This window comes from Filicampus tigris, chromosome 7 (genome assembly GCF_054856515.1).
Source record: "Filicampus tigris isolate MCC_2025a chromosome 7, RoL_Ftig_1.0, whole genome shotgun sequence".
Taxonomy (NCBI): Eukaryota; Metazoa; Chordata; class Actinopteri; order Syngnathiformes; family Syngnathidae; genus Filicampus; species Filicampus tigris.
The window spans coordinates 6375120-6393561 of NC_141223.1; the positions used below are offsets into that span (position 1 = coordinate 6375120).

Sequence of the window (18442 nt, forward strand, 5' to 3'; positions counted from 1 at the left end):
CGGATGAGCAGCAGGTAAAAATGTCTGTTTACAATGTGCCTGTTGTGGGCACACCCGTTCGCTTGGCTTGCTAACGAAAACACTGTACACATGCCAATTTTTAGCTGGTTACTTGCGTTTGAGTGACCCACCGTTTAGTTGTTAGACACACCAAGGTTGGCAATAGACGCATTTAATTGTTTAACTCAACCAAATATGTCACTTCAGAGCGGGAGGGAGCACCAAGCTCGTCGGGCACGGCACTACTTAACTTACACAACTCAGCCAACCTTCTTTCCGCAATTACAGCATTATTGTAAGTTTCGTGAGATTCCAAAAGCTGCACTTCTGCGTGCTGAAGATGTCAAGCTCGTCCGTGTGTTTGTAACTACCTGCGTTCGGCATTGTTTTTTTTTGTTTTTTTTTTTCGGGTATGTTGGTGTTTAAGGTAAATATGAGTTTTTAAAAATCTATCTGTGTGATTTCTTTCTTTTTAAATACCCCATGTTACAACATGGAGACCCGCGGCTAGCAATACGAAGCAGCCAATATATGGACAGATGTGTCTTAATTCAGCTCTTGCAGCTTTTAATCGGGTGCGCTCTTTAGTCTGGAATTACGGTACTTTGACTAACAACTCAGTTTGAATATAGGAAAATATCAATCCATCCATTTTCCGGGTCACGAGTGACCTGACTTTGGTTTGGAAAAGTGGGCTAGTGGGAAAATAAACAGTCAAACAGACAAATCTGATATGATGCATTTAACTAAACCACTACAATCCCAATTTTTGCGGGTGATTGAATGTGAGACGAATCGAATCCGACGTGTCAGTTCCCTGTAATTAAAGCACATTACTGTATGTAAGTGTCTAATGAAAATTCTAATGGGGATCTATCCAAGTCCATCTTTTCTCTTTGAAACAGCCTACCAATATGAGTCACCCGATTGTTAAAAAGTAAAACAAACATATGAGCACAACCATAAAAGTGAAGTTAATATTGTAAAGGCTAGAGTGCATTTATCTTTCATTCCAGAGCAGTAAACTGCAAAATCAACTAACCAGGCACTGATAAATGGGATTACTATGGTGCATTAGTATTAATATCCAAGGAGAAACTGTAACGCCATGTTCAATTTCTCTCAGTGCACATTGAGGCGGGACTACGAACAGGCACATTGCCAAAATCTTGGAAGGGGATAAAACGACTTAGATATCTGGGGGTTGACAACAGCAGATAATGCAACATATTTTAATGGCCATAAATCTTTCCCTCCACTTGTGTGAAAGGCCTATTAACTTGAAAGATTTGATCTGTGATAACAATTGTGACAGCTCCTTCTTTTTGGCCTTTGCAAAGTTCTACTGCAGCAGTTTGGCTGCAACATAAAGACGGTACATTCGCAATGTGAGCGGAGGGAATTTGGGGTTACTTAACATTGAAAGAGTATAGTAATGGTAGTCCCAGCTGTCATTATCCCGGAAAGTCATTACACTTCAGTCCTTGAGACTTGCATTACACTTGAACATCTGCTTCTCCCACACAATATGCACTTTGACAAAGGGAGCACGTAGCATTGTCTGTGTGTCAAATCTGGTTTCCGAATCGGTAAATTACTTCCTTCCTTCAACAGCTACCATTTTACACTGTAATGTTCAATCAATAGGAGCTAGAGTATAATACAGAGGTGGGAGTAAGTCACATATGTACAAGTCTATATTCGTAATATGTGCCCCATTTTGTTTTTATTTCACCGATCACCACACACTGTGCCTGCGTGTTGTTTTTATCTGATATTTTTTCTTTATTTGGCGCCGTGTCTGCTTCTGCGGTGTGCATGGGTGTGAAAATTATGCTCTCGACGCCGATTGGCTGTCGTCGACGAGGGACGGACTGGGACCACCTGGTTTCGGCCGGAAATACCGCCCAGAGGTTACAGACGTAATGACGGTGCCCGGCTCTTCAAGTCCCACATTACTGTGGAAAAACATTAATCAAGTCAAGTCGCCAATCATTTTCAAGGAAGCCACCAAGTCAAGTCATACAATCTTGCTCAATCACAACAAATACTGGAGTGATGACAATCTAGTATTAATATCCGTAAACCTCTGTGAGAAAATATTTGGCAGAGGGTGCAAACAGATCGATTGTAATTATTGATACGTACAGTATACAAAGAGCAGCCCTTTTTCAATTTCAAATATAGTCGAGCACTGAACGGGTAATCAAGGAATGATTAGTCGCTCCCTGCCAACTGCGAAACGCTCAGACGCTTCTTCAAGTAAGGAAGAATATATTCTACCCAGGAAGGAATTAGATGAGATCACTGACAAAGAATATCCACCCTCCCTCCACTCTTGTCATGGCTATGTATGATAAATGGCGGTAATCACTTGTGCTGTAATTAAGTGTGTTTGACTTTGTGCAACTTGCATCTTTTAGTGTCATTTCTTCAGCAAAGGATAATTGACCCTGCTTAACGTCACCTTAAATCGGGATGTATGAATGGATGTTATTTTAGTGTGAAACATTGACAACCTAATCTTTCCAACACAAGAAAAACAGTAGCCCAGCGCTTAGCGCTGTTGTCTCACAGTACGAAGGGTCTTGGTTTGAATCTGCTCGCTTGAGATTTATCTCAATAGTTAACCCCCGCCCTTTACGATAAGCAGAGGCGAGCATTTTACTAAATTTTGCTGCTCCGTCATTCGTCATCCGTCAGCGGCCTGGGTACCAGTCCATTATTCGTCAGTCGGTCATTTTTCAAGCCAAACCGAATTGTAATCGTCAGTTGGTCAGTCCGTCCCTTAGTTAAGTCCGTCAGTTAGTCTGTCGGTCGTCACCGGTCACCGGACGTCAGTCCGTCCCCCCGCCCCCAGGTCTCCAAAAAACGTCCATCCCAGCTGACTGTGTGCAAAAGGCAGGATACAACCTGGACTGATCACTAGTTAATCAGAAGGCACATGTAGAAACAGATAATCTTCCACACTCATATTCACACTGTCGCTGCATGAAAGTAAGATGAGTGAACCCCAATGTCATCAGTGTCTGGTATAGGGTACAATATAATAAAACAGACACATGGTTACATGTATAAATTCCACACAAGGCAGCAGGAGTGCTCTTTGTAGCCGATGTGGGAGAAACAAGAACAGAAACTTCCAAAACAATTTATTTTTTAAATAATTTTTTTACCTTTTCTCATCCCTGTACCATTCAAATTCAGGTGTGGGCACAGCGGTGGCTTCACACCCCAGCGTCCCCATGCGGCCAAGCTGCGCCTCCAAGCTTTGGGTCTTCTTTATTGTTGGCGGGTCTGCACGGTTAAAGGATATGAATGTCAGTTACTTTTAGATGCCTGCTACTTATGAGAAAAGTCTGCACCAATAGTACCCACTAACACGGTAATATGGCATATAAGTCACCCAAAAGCTAATTGCTATCAGAGTTAGCTTTATATTGACGGGACTGAAGAGTGCTTGAAATTGTTCACGCTGGAGACATCACACCCTCCAACGCTACCTTGTGTAAGTCTCAACTCTTTCCTTCGTGCCTTTTATCTGCTCCATGTTATAAGACACGAGGTATGATAAGAATACTGATCACTTTCAAACGGCACTGAGGCACTGATTACTTACAGTTCACGATCACGTTGACGTATTTAACATCAGGTATGGCAACGTCATTGCTGGCCTTGCATTCATAGCGACCCGCTTGGGTTCGCATGATACCAATGATGTCCAGGTACTCCTCTCCATCCAGTGGCTCGGCTGTACAGAAACAGACAGAAGATGCTGTGAGTGGGATATGTTGACTTTCAAATCATAAGTACAGTACGGTGAAAATAATAGAAAATCTGAATAAGCGAAAAATTTGGAAACCAGAAATGTGTGTTATGACATTTTGATGATACCGAAATCATTTAATATTTTGGGTCCAAGTGTGTAGTACTGTCTAGAAAAAAATCCCCCTTACATACAAGTCACATTCATTTTTTTCTCTTACTAGTTTCTAATCTATTGATAGACAGCGATTTTCTTTAGTATTGTTAAAATGTATACTGTATAGACAAACAACCACTCATATTCAACATTCTCACATGCAACTGTTTGTGTAGTGAAGGCCTCATCCGCCGTAGTGCCAGCAAGTTATAATTCATAATTTCAATGTATCTGGGATTAGAAAGCAAAGAGTGAACTCTATCTGCCACATAAAAGGGAGAATCGATCATTGCTCTCTTCGTGGCCACCCAATTCTTCCCTGACAATCACACCAGGTTTTTGTGGTTCAATAATACAAATAATACAGTACAATATATTGCATGTGGAGCCTCAAAACTCAATACAGGGTCACAGTTATTCCATTGCAGCATATTCGTGGTGTGACTCGGTGTTGGGTGAACTGGATTTAAAAATAACGTGTAATAATAATGTTTTTATTTTACTATTTATTTTTTAAATTTATTTTACGATGCTCTAATTGAGTCGCCTTGGGCCGCATTTCTCGGTGTGCAGAAGGCCTCAGGTGGCCTCAAAATTGATTGTGAGCTATACAGATCTTACTTTGCATTTAAGAGGCAAGGGGATCAATATCCACTTTTAATGTATCGAAGGGAGTAGTCAAATTGAAAATGCTGTCTGTGACCAAAGGGCCCGTTTGATACTTCTGACATACAGCATATGCACCCTTGATGCATTAATAGCTCATGTACCCTTAAGCAATATACCGGTAGATTTTTACTCACCCAACTGCCCAATATTCCAGTGCAGTATGTGTGTTTACTGTGTCGGCGTTAAGCAACATTTAAAAGCGTGACATAAAAGGTTTTCAAAATTAACCTTCATGTACTTGTGAGCAACGTCTAAACCAGACAATACTCAGCTCTGCCTGGAACTGCCAATTAGCATGAATGGAGAACTGCAACATAAGGCTTGTCAATGCAACCCAATTCTAAATAAAGCGAAAGGAGACTATCGACACCAGATGAGAATGAAAATAGAGAAATTTAATTGAGATGTGCCTAAGCAGCTTGTTTATTTCTTTAAAACAGCTCATTTCACTTTCAGTAGTCTCACCTAGTCAGTTAAGAACATAATTTAATCAAAGCGTGAAAGGACGTGATTTACTCTCAAAGGAACCAGTTAATGACATTGTAGCATTTCCCACATTTTTGAGCACATAGAGTAGGCTAGAATACAACATCCTGCATAAGTGTGCATTATCTATTTAAGTGAAGTGTAATGAAGACAGATTGGTTAATTAGGTCCAAAGGGAATTGTGTGCGAGTGTGTATGCAATACATGTACATATATGCCCAGGCTTGATATGAGGAGGTTTAATGTCTCTATGGTGAGTTTGGAGCATGTATGCCTGAATGGGTATGAGGACACCTTGAAGGTTTCCAGGGGACACTGTGAAGACTAATTCAAAGCGTGCACATTAGAAGAGGCTCATGAAGCCTGGTATTACACTGCATCACATCTATATTTCACTGCTAATCTGGAGAAAGGAGCAAGTGTGTGTGACGGCTATGGAGAATGAGGATGGTAGGGGTATTAAAGGGACGTGGGTAGAATTGATATATTCATGGATGACAAGTGATCGCTTATTTTCAGCGAGGAAAGCTTTCGACACAAAATACATGACTAAACATGACATGAGACCGGCACCAAACTGAACCATTAGGGTCCTTGTTCTGTGACAATGATCAAGTGAAAATGTTGAGCAACCTAATACTTAAAGCATCACCGGGCAAGAATTCGAGCTTAATAAAAAAAATTCACAACTCTTTTGATGAAACATTGACTTACAAGTAGTTGAATGGTCACTTTTGTTATGCCCTGGAGGGGTCTGTATCGTTTTTACTGGCACTAAGCAACTTTGAGGAGGATGGGAGCAACACTGGCAGACAAAAAAAATACATATGACCTGAATTGCTTTACGGCATACTCGCTTCCTCCTTTCGCTATAAGGATGGAAGACGATTCGAACGTCTACGCGCTATTACTGGTGTCATGACAGAAGCCCCAAAACAAACAAAAAAACAAGTGTTGTTTGAACAAAATTCGATTCATTACTTCATCGCTATTCATCTTTCACACAGCCACAGGAAATTAAAATGTAATTCAGTCCAACTTGCAGGCCAGCGAGAGCTCAGGATTTTTCGACACTACACGCTGGCGCGCATGGGAAATGTGGTTGACTTTTGTTAAAACACTTTTGTCCACATGGCGCCGCCATAATCAACAGAAAGTGACATGACACAGTGTTGCTTTAATTGATAAACTTTCATTCAAATAACTCAGGCATCTTTTTATTTACAGTAACTATTTGCATACAGCCTTTCTTTTGCAAGTGGATGTAGGTCAGCTCTCTGTCAGCCAAAACACAGTGTTTGCTGTGTGTTGACTTTAATCGCGCTTTTCTTTGACTGCGACAAATTAAATTATCGCGCCTAACATGAGAAAGTCATGACTGCGAGAAGTACTTTTGACAAGAGATTCTCAACTGCTGGGTGACAATGTACTCATTAGCGTCATCAGATTTTTTTTTGTTTGTTTCCTGTGGGGACTATAACGAAGAATGAAAAAGGCATGGTTACTATTTTTGAAAAGAATTGCTTCACACTACATTTGCACATGTAGCATAAATGTTGTTCACCAAACTAATCGCAGTTCATGCGCCCTTCCACTGCCACCCAAATCAATCGAAGGCATGTCAGTAGGGCAAACCAGCAACTTCAGCTAGGAAATGAATGCTTAACATTTGCATGTCCTCATGCATCATTCATCAGCCTGATTTTACTACTGTGCGAAACATTGCATTTATTGATCAAATGTTAATTTATGTTAAACAGCTGATTTGTGTCCCGGGTGATGCGCAATGATGCGCAGCCAACCAGCTCACGGGATGAATCCACCAGTGCTCTGATTGGTCGATCTCATGCCGGGAACCAATCACGCGCCTTGTACTGCTCGTGGGTATGTGCAAAGCCTCCGAGTCAACTATCTTTTTGAAACAACACATCTTTTCACAGTGTGGCTGCCGATATGGCTGTATTTTTTCATTTTTATCTTTTGATGAGTACTTTTTGAAAACCCGCGATGCACTGAGGCCGCGAGACGCGAACCGCGAAGTAGCGAGGGATTACTGCATTTGCAATCACACCTCCCGGAACTTTACGTGTGTGTGTGTGTGTGTGTGTGTATGTACAGTATGTGTGTGTATTTATGTAATTCATTCACGAAGCATCTTTCTGTAGTCAGTGTGACTCAAACGATGGGTTGTGACATATTAACATAGATAGTTCTTGTCAACAAATGCCTCAGTGTGGTGATCAGGATACAATTGGCTAAATGACTAAACTACAAGCTCAGTTACGACTTGCAAGCCTGTGACCTGAAGCAAAACGCCTATGGAATGTAAATGCATATCTTACGAAATACACAGATACTGCGTGTCTCATTTTATATGCTATACAGCACACCAAGGAGGGGTTTGGAAATAAATGCTTGTGCTCATTGTATGTGACACTCTGCATTTTGATGTGCTCTTATATCCTGATACAGCTGGCAATAGTAGCCTATTCTAAATGCACAACATGAACAACCCCGCTAAGCATCTTTCTCGTAGTCTGACAACAAAACATCCTCCACTTCTTTTCCATAAACAACTTGCTGCTACTAATGCTGTGCTGCTGACAGTGCAAACATAACAGGAGAAGAGACATCCAAAATTCTGCCTTTTTGAACTGAAGAAACGACACACTGCAGTCAACTGTTTTCTCGGCCATGCCGTCATGATCTCAAGCTAGCCTCAAATGTCTTGATGGAAACTGAATGTTGGGCTATATTGAAACTACATCTCATTTAATCTGGTCAGTTTTTTTTTTAGGTATTCATGTTTCCTGTGTCATCCAGATTTGGATCCACGATCCCGATGATGATCAGAAATTAATCAATTTGTCCTTTGAGAATGCTGAAGCTAGAAATTACTGGCAAAGTTGTGTTCAAAATAATAGCAGTCCAACACAAATAACTCAATCAATAATTGGTTTTGGTAGTAATTACATTATTCCCCGAAATTGTATTATTCAAAAACAACAGTAAGCAAGCAGTATCTTGGCTCCAGATCAACAAAATGTAAGTTCTTTAGGTTTCAACTGTGGGCAAACGGAAGTTTCCTGTTATAAGCATATTATTCATTTTTCATTACCTTAGCTTAATTTGACTCTATTGCATTAGAAAAGTAGACCATTAGGTGACCTTTTGGCTCACACAGGCACTAAATCCATATCTCTCTTCCTCCAGGCTACAGCCACAATAGGATTTTCATGACTCCAGGCTTTAGAAACTGCTTAGAGAGACTGCAATAGAAAGTGCTGAGATTGTGTATACTCATGACTTCAAACAACGCTGAACTTCGCTGCTCAGCCAGACCCCGGCGGTGAATAACCGGGCCATATAGAAACAAGCCCTGCTGTGCTTTTTATCTTCACGGTGTGACAGTTACATAGTGTGCATATACTGTACATTAGCTCTCATTGTAAATCATTTAGTAAAGTGACTGTAAGCAGCTCTCAGGTCCGCTGTGAGTCCTGTCACCCAAGTACTATAAAGACAGTAAAAGCATCATTTCAATTTTCACATTTTTTTCTAAATCTTGCTGGTCCGTCATTTTGTCATCTGTCAGCGGCCTAGGTACCTGTCTGTCATTGGTTAGTCCTTCAATTTTCATGACCAACCAAATTGTAATTGTCAGTTGGTCACTAATGCAGTCAAATACGTCGGTTTGTCCGTCAGGAGTCCTTCGGTACGTCAATCTGCCACAATGCTAACATATCTAGTATTCTATCATATCTATGATCAACATGTAAAAACAAGACCTGCAATGCGACGTGGCTTCTTTCATCATGTCAGCAGCCTAACACCTCTAAGTGCATTTTGTGTATCAGTGTTAACAATCTATCAGAAATTATGGCACACATGCGTCCCGGGGCCCTAATTTATACACAACAGAGATACTTGCATTCTTATCCACATACACCTGGAGAACTACTGGGAGTGGTTTGACCCAGATCTCTCTGAGAGGGATCTGTCCGCATCTTACTTTTCACTCCCACAATCGAAAGGCCATCTATTCCATCACTGGTGCCCTGGAACAAAATGATGCATGTCTACACACACCTACATCGCTCACACCACTGAGCAAGCAGAACATCTCAACACGACTCCCCTTTGTATCATTCCCCGCTGGGAGCCACATAATGTACATGAGTATACGGTATGTGAGCTGTATGTCTGTTTTGCATTATGCTTGTCAGAGAGCGGGATGAGGAGCGGAAAGAACTGACCATTCTATTGAGGGGACTATGGACAAATGAGGAACGGACGGAAGAATGAATGGAACATTATAGTCACTGACAGTGGAGTGGTTCTTTTGCCTGATTCCCACTCAGTGGAAGTGTGAATGTGAGCGTGGATGGTTGTTTATGTCTATATGTGCCATGTGATCGACTGGTTACTAATCCAGAGTGTAGTCTGCACTTTTGCTCAAAGTCAGCTGGGATAGGCTCCAATTCCCCTGCAACTCTGAACGGGAAAAGCTGTATAAAAGAATGGATAGATGGTTAAGTGGGACAGCAGATGAAATGAAAATTTTACAGTTGAGGCAATAATCTAGGGGATAATTATTCTAAACCCTCTCCTGGAAACTGGCCGACACTCCCCTTAGGAGAGATGTCAAGGGCACTCAGCATCAAAACTCAAAAAGCAGGTCCTGCCAAGAACCATTCTAAAAGGGTTATGACTTCAATATTTAGTTGTATCATAGGGCATAAGTGTTTGGGCTGTGGTCCAAATCTGTTCTTTTGGGCAGATGTCATTGTTGCTGTGGTATGCTGTAGATTCCAAGTTAAGTCATACACAAGTGAAGACATGGAGGGCGACAGGACTGGGTCAAGGGCACTGGCTCCGGCTGATGACTACTGGTGGACACTCACCAGGTGGTAAGCGATTGAAATTGTTTTTTCAGACATGTGATGCTCTTGATAGAATCGTGATGAAACGAGTGTCAGTATTTATGACTTGAATTTCAAAGATGTCTGAATGTCTGACTGAGTTTATCTCTAAAGGCTGCTGACATGTACAGATGTTTCTTTGCCCGAGTGGATCAAAGGATCAGTGTTCTTGTCTCCCCTGCTGCAGTAGATGACTGATAGACTTTATTACCCCACAGAGTCAAAAATGAATAATTGAACACTATATTAACTAGGCGGTTTTCTATAAGTAATGACAAGAATGGCTGCACAATTGTAGAAATTGACACTTCTCTAAAGCTCAAGGGTGGAATTTATTAGTGTACGCTGGGATAACTTGGCACATACTGGAGCAGATGAAATAGTCCTGGAAAAGTTCTGGAAAATAATTTAAAGAAAAGAGTGGGAACCTTGACGTAGTTGTATTAGAGCCATAGTAAATCCTTATGATGGTTGGAAGCTTCCTTTTTTTAATGCAGAGTGATAGCCGTGTGTTACAGGCATAGCCCGAGACAGCTATGTGGCGTATGTATGAGTTGTGACGTGCACTGGTGTGGCGGGAGAGGATCCCGGAAGAAAAGGGCAGTTAGAGCAGGAGAGGCGAGGAGAATATGTGCAGGGAGTGATACAACGTTGTCGTTACGGGTACTCATGGAAATGTCAGATTGGCACTGGATTTTGTTTTGTTTGTTTATTCAAACACCTGCGACAGAAGAAAATAGTGTTTGTTTCATGGCAGGCCCGAATGCTTTAGGTCCTTATATTTTGTATACGTAACCACATTGTTTTAATGTTACCATCAATTGCTATAGAAAATTGGCTAGGAAAAAAAAAAAAAAAGGGTTTCTCAAAGCTGCGAAATAAATTCTCATCGTTCACCCCAGAAGAGCCCTTCAAAAGAACGACTCGTCCGCGAACATCACAACACTAATTAAAACTCACTTGGATGTTGACATTACTTTCATGGCTAAGTGAATAAAGACAATGAAATACATCTGATTTATTAATGAGCAGCTGATGGGTTGGAGAGAGAACAAACCCCATGCTAGCACTGATCGTACTACCACAGGCAGATTGACAAGCAAGCAAGTACGAAACATTGAGCCCAATAAGACTACCTGGCCCTGATTTTTAAGACTCATTGAAAGATGGTTATCCTCGACTGAAATGAGATTTTACCACAGGATCTGTGGTTGAAGATAACTTCGTATTTTCATTTTAAAAAATGTGTTTTAACATTTATTTACGCCCTTTGTCCACCTATTTCATTTGAAGGATGAAGAATTTTGGGATTATATCGGGGAAGACATCCAGAATGACACGCTGAGTAATAAGTGTTGAACCGCCGGATTTTACCTGAGGGGTTGAGCAGCCGCCAGGTAATTAGCGGGTCTGGCCTGCCAGTAGCTAAGCAGCTGAGTGTCACATTGCTGCCCTCATTCACCGTCATGTCTTCTGACATCTTGTAGATGTTTGCTGGAACTGCAGGGGAAAAAAACCAACATATTTTTACGTAAATGTGCCCTTTGTACACTTTCACAAAATGTTTTTACACTTAGACTTCTCTATTATAATAACTAATACTTTGTTTTGCCAACAACTTTAAATTCAAGCAGAAGTACAGAAGTACTACATGAAGCACTGGAAGATGAAGAGAAAAACAAGTTGACCTTGAGTCTCTTTGTTAAAGAAAGGCTTCTGAATAGGTTTTCTTTTTTTCACTTTCAAAGGCACAGTACTTACACTTTCACTCACCATATATTTCAGACTTTCATTTGTATAGATATAATCTACTTCATAAATGTAAAGGTGAAATGAAGAATACATACTACTATATGTGTGTGTATTAGAGCTGGGATGATACACTTTTGTCCCAATCCGTTGCGGATCCAGACACTTGGGTTGCGATCCGATACGTATTATGATACTTAAATATTAGAATAATATATTAAAAAGAAAAACTGAGGCATCTGTTTCCAAAGTTTGAACTTAAGTGCCATTTGACATTTATTCAAGTGTCAAGAATGAAACGTGCATTCCAGTACCTGTTCCTGATACACAGGAGTGCAATAAATAAAACTCCATTAACAAAGCTCAACTTTAAGGACCGCAAATGTTCCAAAAGTATGTTATAGAACATGCAAAACATAACATAACATAAGGTATCGAAAATATCGATACTTCATCAACGTATCGATACTTGGTATTGACATGAAAAGTGTCATGATACATCACAATATGATATTTTTTCCCAGCCCTGGATTAAAAACAATAAAAAGGTCTCTATACAGAGTCCATCGCTTGTCTGTCCTTGGTGATGAATCGACACAACAGGATTTTGGATAGTAAAAATTGAATATGTTTAATTTTTTAGATTTTCCCCCCAAAGATTGAAAAACACAATCTGAAAACAAGACATCACGCCACAGGATAATCATCCATGATATTTACAGGCTTGAGATAGCTGTTTTTGGTTATTTATTTATTTTTGCAGTAGAATTGATTTGAAGCACAGGTAAAAATATGAGTTGTCCGTGCATGAAAACACACTCAGAAATACACGACATAATATGATTTTTGTGATCTAGAGCAAGGACGAAGGATAAAAAGGGCACAGAATTCTACTCAACCAAACCACGGCGTAAATGCTAAAAAGCACGTACTGTCGTTGCAGTAAAAATTGATTCACTGCTTCAAGTTGTGACACCAAAATCTGCAACACACTGACACGACCTTTACTATTTCATTTCACACGTCTACATATTGCACCATTCCCCCTTGACTTGCAGGTACGGTTAGGCTTAACTCTGACTCTATGTGATTTTTAAACATATTCAGAGGGGTGAGGAGCACAATGCCCAAGAGGACATCCATTCATCTGACAGGACAAGTCACCCACAGAGAAGATAAAAGACGCAGGCAAAGGTTACTGGTGAGTTCACACAAAGAGCATTACGATCAAAACGCAAATAGCAGTCATCTGTATTAAAGATTAAACCAAGATTATGCTAGCCAGTAATGATGACCACTCTCTTGGATAGTCTTTCAGATATGGCCAGAGTGGTTCACCTGCAGCCGTCGTCGATACCCCTGCAGTCATATGTGTCAATGGAATGGCCCCATTTAAATGCATGAGAGGACCTCTTGCAGCCAGCATAAAGAAGATTAAAGGGGATTGTGTTTTATTTTCAAGAGATCCGGTCTATGCTCGAGGAGGGAAAACGTGAATTGTTGCTTTCATTAAAACTTCAAGGAGTTTCATTATGGGGGTTCGAAGACAGGAGGATGATCTGCTTGGAAACCTCTCCCTAGGGGGCTTATAAATATGGTTCTACTTAGCTGTTGCTTGTTCTCATGCTAGGCCTGATATTTAGAGCATACATTATGGACTTTGGATACCTTAATAATCTTTATGTGCAAGAACTAGTATTTGATAAATTTAAAAATGTGCCATTGCAACTTGCACCAACAAATGTACCGTATTTTCCGGACTATAAGCCGCTACTTTTTTCCTAGGTTTTGAACCATGCGGGGTAAGGTGGCGAGTTAATTTTCAGTCAGCAATTAAAAGCTGTCTTTTCACAGTCCAGACATTCAATCCCGGGAATTTATTGATATTTTTTTCAATTTTTTTTTTCAAACGTTAGGTTAAACGAGGGTCTGAAAATGTCTGGCAGTGAGTGAGTTAATTGCCGTGCTATTTTCATTTTGCTAATACTGTACATTGCAATATTGTATAATAACCTCACAGATAATTAGGAGCTAATTCAGGTTCAAGACCTACTACAGTACCATGCTTCATTTCATGTGATGGCGCATTGTTGAAATAACAAGCAATGGTGTGTATGTGTATGATCATACATACTAGACGCATTTCTCAAACAAAAAGACCAGCGCTCAAAAGAGCACCAAACATAGAAGGCTTGGAAGAACGCAGGCATTAGGAAGTAGGGGTCAAGATGGTGCGTGATGGGAGGAGGGAAGTGGCTTCAAAAGCATCACTTGAAAGAGTCCGTTGTCCCATGATAATTCATAAAAGGTCATTTTACTTCCTGGGCCACGCTGCTGAGTAGTGGAGACAGACACACTTGAGCACACGAGCAGCGCAAGCCAATTGACAAATACCACAACGTAGTGAAATTAAAGAAAAAGAGTGAAGAAGGATTTTTTTTGTGATGAAGTTAGGGGGTAGCATTAAAGTCAATAAAAATATATTGAAAACATTTGACAGATGTGGTCTTATCCGCTAAAAGTCAAAAGTACAAACTACATGTATTGAACCCGGTTGGATGAAAACGTCTCTTTTTGGGCACTGGCTAAAATAAATCATTCTTTCAGTTTTTCATTATCAAGCAGAAATGACTATAACCCATTAACATGTCACATCTCCGAGGACGAAACATATTGAAAAGGGGTCACAACAGGCAAAGAGCAGCTGTCTCAGGGACTGGCCAAACTGTCTGCTACTTTACAGCCACTCTGCTATTGTGACATTTATGAATGTTTAATGCCGATGCGTCCTAAAGGAAAAGCTGTTTATGAAAGTGAGATAGGGAAACAATTTGTTGCCTGGTCAGACTGGCTAAAATCACGGAAGTAAAAAGATATATGACAATACGGTAAATGCTACAGAACAATGTTAATTGATTGATTTATGATGAATACTGATGGAAGAAAGATTCGTTTGAATTAATTAAATTGAATGACTTTAAATTAATTAAATTCTTAATTAATCAAATGTCACCCAGTTTAAATTACAAAATAAAAATCAAATAGTACTAAAAAAAAGGCTTAAAATATTAATTAGTCTAATTCAAAATATAAAAACGAAAAAAAAAAACCTGACAGATACATGTTATCAACTATGCATATATAAAATTCAAAATTCTGATGCAAGTTAGATTAGATAACATTACATTGTTATTCCAGTGTCGATTAGCAGATGCAAAGAAGCAACTGCAGGCTAATCACTCAAGTGGTACATTTGAATGGGACTTTGAGAGACACAGCAGAGAACAACATAGCAGGAAATTATGGAGGAATAATCGATGTTTGGTTATAGCTGTAGCATTAGACGAGGAGGAGATAAATGAGACTCCTGGCAGAGTCTGGAGGTAGACACAGGACATTCAATGATCAAGCACTTAATAATCCGCCACAATGGCTTCATTGAAGACAATTTGTTCACATATTGACCTTTAAATACACAACTAATGCTTCATACCTTCTACTCTTAGTCATACAATAGCTTCTATGCTTCATCTACTGCGTGTCTTGAAATTACTCTGAAATTACTTTGCTGATGGTATTGTGAGTCATCATTAACAATATATAAATAATTATTGGTGTAAAAAAGAAATGAGTATTGACAGTGTATATAAAATGGATATTTTCTAATTCAACACAATCTAACTTGAAATTATTCCTGCATGGGCAAGTGATGAATCTGTATTCCTTTATTTTATTATTATTTTTTACATTTTAATTGAATATACTGGTATCTCACCTTGTACAATGAGGTAGACCAAAGAGGGCTTAGGCTGCTGCTTTGTCTGTATGGAGCAAGTGTACGACCCTTCATCATAAACATCCACCTACACGATAATACACAAAACACACAGTGTAACTTATTATTAAACAAGATATTATTTCATATCTTAGCATCACTAAGAACAACATGATGACAATGTCTTTTAAACAAATGCCATTCTCGTCAGTTGTTGATACACATTCAAAACGTGTAACTCTGGTTTAAAAAATAGTTAGGACCGAGAATACTAAAACATAAAATAAAAACACTCAGGAAATGCAGAATACGGTGATAAATAAAAGAATTCATGGAGGCTATTCCACACCAAAATCATTTTTGCTTTTCCTTAGAGGTTGTGTGTGGGGGGAGGGGGTGAGTTGAGTTGAGTTAAACAATAAAAGTTTTGTTTTTTAACAATATTGAATTAATGGTGTGTATAATAAGCAACTCTTTTATTTCTAAGTGTGATTGCGATACAATGATATGAAGAAGCATGCGGGGCACTTTCAAATCTTGATAAGTTATTCAACCAGTCCTAAGTACAACACGCAAACCCCCTTTCGTCACAGTCGTGCATCTTATCCCCTTTATTTTGTCACCTCTTGGGTCATTATTACCTTCTGTATGCGTAGGCTGTACTCAAGTTGTCCGTTGGTAATCAGATCGACTCTGGGGTCAAGAGACCACTTGTCCTCACCGGCAAAGATAATGTTTGATCGATTGAGCCAGGCCACCTTGGATGCTTTGTCATCAACGTAACACCTGTGGGCACATCAAGAGAAAGTGAGGAGAGGGGATAGAAACGGAAGGCTCAGTTCTGGGTCTTTTTGCGAATGAAAGGATTTGTAGTTACTTCATATGACACATTTTCTTGTGTAGGAGTCCTAATCATCCAATAAATCCACTCAGCAAATATGCTAAGGGTGTCTGAACCCATCCTAACAATAACAATGACATCATGACATAACTCACTGTGGACGTTTGAGCACGGTAGCAACCTGGTGCTAAATCCTCGTACAAACTTTCCCCTAGACAAGTATTGATTATGTTTATTTACTTTACATCAGCAACCACTGCAGCCATTTGGGGTTTGGTGGCTTTGTGTAACAACAATTACCATTGCACATTCTGCTCTAAATATCCTGACTCGTAAAAAAGTCGCAAGTACGGAGTGAGCCACTGCTGCTTCATAACAGTAGCATCCGTTAACCTCTGGCTTAAAGCGCCTAGTGCACTTCCACCGTGTCAATAATAAGTATAATGACAATGACAATGTGTTTGATTACACTAAACAGAGAAGTGACACATAAATCGTATATATTCCTTCTCCATCTAACCTCCTAATGCTTTATTTTATATTTTACTCACTCAGTCTCTCACAGCGGCACAATGACTATTCAACCACACCGTCGTTTCTCCTCTGTCTGAGGAACACTGGTACATTTTTATTAACAGAGCCTATTCCTACTGTATGTATGGGAAAGGAAACATGTTTTTTTGTGTAGCTACTCCCTGTTTTGCATTCACAGGCGTTACAGTATGTTTGGCTCTTGAACGGGTGGAAATAGATCTGCATGTCTGGCAAATAAACACAAAAAAGTGAGAAGATGTCACAAACAATAAGAATGGATTTTAGCGATGGGAAAATGAAGCATCGTGAAGCACTTGTAATTTTATTCATCAACTCCTGTAGATGGTGCTCTTGGTTTAAAGATAAGTGCTAGTGCAATGGACATTTTTAAAAACGTCCACTGCATTGTTAAGCCAAGAGTGCTATCTAGAGCAGTCAAAAATGATCACAAGTGCTTCGTGAAGCTTCATTTGTCCATCAAATATCTGATGGTGGATTTACATTCAAATTTCAGTGACTCCTTCAGCCTCACAGAGCTGTGCAGGCTGCTCTGGAATGTATTTGAAATCAAGAGTGTATATTGCATGGGAAGTGGAGTGAGGTTGTTTTTGGCAGGTGACCTTAAGTTATTAATGGTAGGTTCAGTCACCTCAGCCTCTTACACAGTAGCAGCTGGTTAAGAGCTTCTGATCACAGAATGAGTCTTTGCTGAGGTTTCATTTCTTTGTCTGTACCCTATGGCCCGAATATAAGATGGCCCTGATTATAAGACGACCCCCTCTTTTTCAAGACTCAAGTTTGAAAAAACGTTTTTTTGAACACCAAATTAATTTTCATACAGAAAATAATTCCAGTACATCTGAAACAAATGATTATAACAATGTATTTGAGGGAAAAGGCATGTTATTTTGCCTCATTCAAATCTTAATATCTCAACATTTAAATATGTAAACTAAAGTGCAATCACATTCGTAAATGAATGGCTTCTGGTTTTTGAAATGTAAATAAACCAATCTATTGTGATCAAACAACAAAATTGCAATAACTGCATTAACCATCAAAGTGAAGTCTAACTAACAGTGGTCTTGAAACAAATCTGAATAAGGAAAAACATTGTAATAAAATAATGCAAACTGGTTTAACTTGAGAGTAGCTGAGATCTATCATAAGATAAGATAAGATAAGAATGCCTTTATTGATCCCACAGTGGGGAAATTTTCATGACAGATCATTACTCCTCACAAACAATTATCTGCCTCGCTGTGCTCAGTGTCGCTGTCACTGTTTTATATTCGGGCCAATACGGTAACTCATTCTATTTACCTATTTGATCAATCTTATTTGCAGAGGTGGGCATTCTGCCTATGTGACAGACCGCTCCGTCTCTCCGCCTATGACGGACGCCCATTTTGTAGGCGATAAACAAAAGACGGGAACTTTAAAAAAAAAAAAATTGGATTAAGCATAGTCGGAAGCCCATTTTTTCCGTTTATGTCATCGTCTATTGCCTATATTCGCGGTGAGGCTTCTGGGTCCAAAAAGGG

General features: G+C 39.7%; 1 protein-coding gene across 2 annotated transcripts in view; it reads right to left on the reverse strand.

Annotated features, from left to right (window-relative positions):
• lsamp (limbic system associated membrane protein) overlaps positions 1 to 18442 on the reverse strand; it is a 164431-nt gene that overhangs the window by 8179 nt on the left and 137810 nt on the right. For both annotated transcript variants that reach the window (XM_086036399.1, XM_086036398.1), the window contains 5 exons: positions 16165 to 16309; positions 15524 to 15611; positions 11374 to 11499; positions 3620 to 3751; positions 3177 to 3297 (listed from right to left, as the gene is read on the reverse strand). In XM_086036399.1, coding sequence (XP_085892525.1) covers positions 3177 to 3297; positions 3620 to 3751; positions 11374 to 11499; positions 15524 to 15611; positions 16165 to 16309 — 612 coding nt within the window. The remainder of the gene's footprint in view (positions 1 to 3176; positions 3298 to 3619; positions 3752 to 11373; positions 11500 to 15523; positions 15612 to 16164; positions 16310 to 18442) is intronic.